The sequence below is a fragment of the Oryzias melastigma genome, linkage group LG5 (assembly GCF_002922805.2).
Source record: "Oryzias melastigma strain HK-1 linkage group LG5, ASM292280v2, whole genome shotgun sequence".
Taxonomy (NCBI): Eukaryota; Metazoa; Chordata; class Actinopteri; order Beloniformes; family Adrianichthyidae; genus Oryzias; species Oryzias melastigma.
In genome coordinates, this window is record NC_050516.1 from 13,895,547 (window position 1) to 13,899,889 (window position 4,343).

General features: G+C 39.1%; 1 protein-coding gene across 4 annotated transcripts in view; it reads right to left on the reverse strand.

Annotated features, from left to right (window-relative positions):
- LOC112144882 (E3 ubiquitin-protein ligase RNF123) overlaps nucleotides 1-4,343 on the reverse strand; it is an 87,796-nt gene that overhangs the window by 66,704 nt on the left and 16,749 nt on the right. For all 4 annotated transcript variants that reach the window (XM_024269730.2, XM_024269731.2, XM_024269733.2 and 1 more), the window contains exons 24-28: nucleotides 3,968-4,113; nucleotides 2,776-2,859; nucleotides 1,515-1,622; nucleotides 1,268-1,445; nucleotides 268-342 (exon numbers count right to left, since the gene is read on the reverse strand). In XM_024269730.2, the coding sequence (XP_024125498.1) occupies nucleotides 268-342; nucleotides 1,268-1,445; nucleotides 1,515-1,622; nucleotides 2,776-2,859; nucleotides 3,968-4,113 (591 nt within the window). The remainder of the gene's footprint in view (nucleotides 1-267; nucleotides 343-1,267; nucleotides 1,446-1,514; nucleotides 1,623-2,775; nucleotides 2,860-3,967; nucleotides 4,114-4,343) is intronic.

The following is a 4,343-nucleotide window of genomic DNA, read 5'->3' on the forward strand; positions in this document are numbered from 1 at the left end:
TAAACTTAAAAAAACAAAGAGATGATTCTAGACACATAAAGAAGAAGAGCTTGCATGATGAAGGGCAGCAGTATCTAAATATAATTACCTTTAAAACATGTTATTTTCCTTTTTAAATATATAGATATAACAAAAAAAGACCATCTGGTTGCGGACTGTTAAATCTAAATAATGAACTCTTCAACACCCAATACCAAAGAAATTAGAAATCATTTGAGGAATACACAAATTGCACGTGCACACATGCACACTTTAATGACGTGTCACCTGTTCCAACGATGCGTGGATCTGCAAAGTGCTTCGCGAGGATAGCAGCGAGGTGAGTCAGGGTTTCCTCGTAGCCTAAAGGAAACAAGCAGGCGTGAGGGATGAGCTGACATCATTTAATGCTCAGATCCTCTGAATTTTTGGTGCCTTATTCAAAAAGCTAGTTGGACTTTTTCTCTTCAGAAAAATGTAAAGGAAACTCATAATAGTACAAAACAAGAAGAGATTCCAGTACCAGATCAGCTCATTTTTAGCCAAAAATATTTATTTTTATATTTTATTGGTATTTTAACAAATCTATACACACACTTTGGCATTTTTAAGCTCTCCTACCTTTGTCTGCATTTTCAACCCAATATTCTAGTTGTTGACAATCATTTTAGACTCTGGCATGTCGATGTTGGTTTGACTAATTTTGTAATTTTTAGGTTTTTATATTATCACTGTTAGCATTAAAGCTCAATTTTCTTGTCTCCATCTTGATTTTTATTTTATTTATTTAAAATACTTAAGTCTACATAAACAAAATATTTTACTTATATTTTTTCAAATGTAAGAATTAGCTTAGCTTTTTTCAGGATTTATTAGCAAAGGTTTGGTTGCCAGTTTGAATTTAAAATTTTGTCCTGCTAACATTTTATTTGTTGGATTTTTTTTGTTTGTTTTACAATCTTCTTGACCATGTCTCTATGTTGAATTTTTAAAAAAGGCTTTTAAACTAAAAATCTAATGCAGTTTACTTTCATGTGTTTTAGCATCAATTAGGTTTTTTGCATTGTTCCTGAATACTCTGGTTGTTTGCTTGATTTTCAGACTTTGTCCTGCTAAATGCAATGTCTAGCAAATTATTTATTTATTGTATTTAATCATTTATATAATTCTTCCTTTTGAAGCAGCCTCACACTCAGATTTTTGTTGTTTTAACGTTTATTTATTTTTTTTTTTGTCTTTTTTGGGGGGGTTGTTTGGTCTCACTCTTCAGTCTGTTGTGGGCTGTTACCTGGCAGCTCCTCCATGCTGTTGGCAGGGCTGAAGTAGTTCTTCAGGGCGCTGTATGCATTCATCGCCACGTTGAGGTAGAACTCAGGTGTGAAGGCAAACAAAGAACCGGTGTTGTCGGCGTGCTCGATGGTGCGAATGCAAACACACAGCAGCCAGTACACATCGAGCATTTTCTCCTGCAGTCACAGATATCCCAGTGTCAGGTACAGAACAACAAATTAAGGAGAACTCTGCAGCTGGATCACCTTAGAGTATATGGTGGCGTTGATCCAGGCCAGACGGCGGCTCAAGTGGTTCAATTTCTCTGCAAAAACTTTCTGACTCTTCTGGAGCTCCTCCATGATGTCTGCACGCTGCAAGAACCAAGACAGTCTTATTTTCTCTTACTCTTTTTAGATGAAGAAACAAAACCATGTTTTGAGTTTTGACATTAGCTGGGAAAGCTTAGAACAGCTAAAGATCTGGAACTTAATAGATTTGTCTGAAAAACTGCATCCAAGACTCCTCCAAGTCCAATCATGTTTATGCCTCCTTCCATTGTTTTTTAATCAGCTATATAATTCTCAAGGAAATATTACATCACATGCTGAACGTTCCATATTTTTAAAGTTGCAGTCCAGCATTAGGGAACTAACATGAACTGGGGGCTGGTCCGGGATGCTCTGAACTTTCAGTTAAAATAAGTAAACTGAAATTTGTGTTTGATTTCAATTATTTTGCCAGCGACAAGCATGTTCACTCATTACTGTCGACTTTGATGTTAATCTTCAAGTATATTATGTGTTTATCTTGAGTGGCTTCATACCATGTGATGAAAGTACAGATAAAATCTCTTTTTTTCATTTCCCATTCGGTCTCTTCAAAATGTGAATTTTATTTCCTCAGTCTCCCTGTGTGTGATGCAAACTCTTGCTGGGGAATGCTGGACTGTTTCCTCTGTTGTCTCAGTCTTACTGCCGAGCTCAAGTTCATGAGAACAGACAGGTTCTGAAGTCTGGCACCATGCAGTCCAGGTCCAGACTCTGCAGGAGTTCACACACAACATCACGCAACCTCAGCTTGTGTTCTGCCCCACTGTCAGTATCACAACAACCCCTAGAGTGAGGTGGGCCTGGAGAGCTCGTGATCATGTTCTGCTTTCCTGTCAGCACATGAAGACAAACACTCTTCTTTCTAGCTCATTATGATCCGTTCTGCTTTGTTTGTTTGTGATGTTTTCAGGTGACACTTGTGCCTGGAACTAAGAGAATAACAAGTGTCAGGGAGGGTAGATCACATGACCCTTGAGCAAATTTGCTTTAACTTAGCTTCACAGTCAGACTTTAGTGATCTGCTTATCTGCTCTGCAGCAAACCCGGACTTTCTAATAATAGATGCGTCCAGCAGTTTGATCTTTAATTGAGTTAAAAGAAACTTTGTGGAACATATTTAGGAGTATAGGAAGTAAAAAATGAAACATAAATGGAGGAAAAGAAAAAACTGAAGCAGACGAAGTGAGGGGCTCACTCTGGGAGGGCAGCGAGCGATCTTCTCCTCCGTGTCCTTCAGAGCCACGGCGTACTCGTGCACGTCATCTGCCACCACCACCATCTGCAGGAAACAAAACACACACCCAGCTGGGCTCATTCGAAGAACATCAGACTACGTGCAGCATCGGTCCGGAGGAAAAATACCCAGACTGGACCTCCGCTGCTGATCGGTGATAGACAATGAAACAGCAAAACAGAGCAAACTGAGGACGAAGATGACAGCTGCTCTGATCTGCCTAATGCTTTCCGAATGAGAATAGGGAGGAAAGCAATGATGGAGATGTCACAGGTCAACCCTGATCATTCCAAAACAGAGCCGCAGGGTCCCAGACAATGCCATCAGCTGTCTGTGGTGCTCCATCATCCAAACACAGCTCCCTCATTTCAATTTCAAAAAGTCATTTACCTGGACGTGGCTGAAGCCAGTTTCTAATCACTAACAGAAACTCCTGAAGAAATCCACCGGAACAAACTTCTATTACGTTTGTGCTGCTGTCAGATACACAACTGAAAATTCTCTTAGGGGGGTTTTATGGTATGATTAGGGAGCCTGCTGCCTCAGAAAGAACATCGCTGAAGGCCAAAACAAATCGTGGTTCATTCCAAATCTGTCAACGCTAATGTCTAAGCATAATTTAAGAAAACAAGAACACTGCGGATTTATTTTCAATCTGCTGACAGCAATAACCAGGTATGCAAGATATTTACTTTTCTTAATTAAAAAGATTTGTAAAAAAGCTTGAAGTAATACTTTTTAAAACCATTTAATCTGACGTTTTGTTTAAAATAGAATATTAAATCTCAAACGTGATGTTTCTAGAACTAGTAACTGTTACAAAGAAGAATGTAGCAGAAAGACTTTCAAATTCAGTACCTACTAACTAAAAAAGGAAAAATGTAGGACAGATGTTCTTAAAAACTGTAGACTTTGAACTTCCCATCATCTAAAATCACAATGTTAACCACAGATTTGGAGAAACTAAAGGAATCCCTGTATGTCAGGAACACAGCTGAACTTCAGCGTTCATGTTTGACCCTAGAGCCGCTCTGCATTTAAAACATAAAAGGACATGACAAGTTTTTCTTCTTGTTTTGATGAAACCATCAGTTAAACACACCAGGGTGGAGATCCGGTTTAATCTGATGGACGAGCTGAGGATTAGGCTCACCTTTCCGAGCTGCTGATGGACGCTCAGATTGTACATCATCACAATTCCATCAATGATCTCCAGCAGGGACTTGTCAGACATTGGCTGATCAGGCTCCTCCTGCGGTCGCCCCAGCAACAGGCCATCGTTACCATGACTTCCCTCAACTGCAGGAGGGAGAGACAGAAACAGGAAGGAGGAATGGAAAGCAGGAAGTTCTGAAGATGAAAAACTAATGACTGTTTTGAGGAAATCTTAAGTCTCCTTCAAACTTTGACAGATATATTTAAATTTAGACCTGATGTGAACAGTAGCGTCGTTTTCATATTTAATCGACTTACAACACAAAACCATTTTTGTGACAAAGATAAACATCTTTATTAGAGCTGTCAGGCGA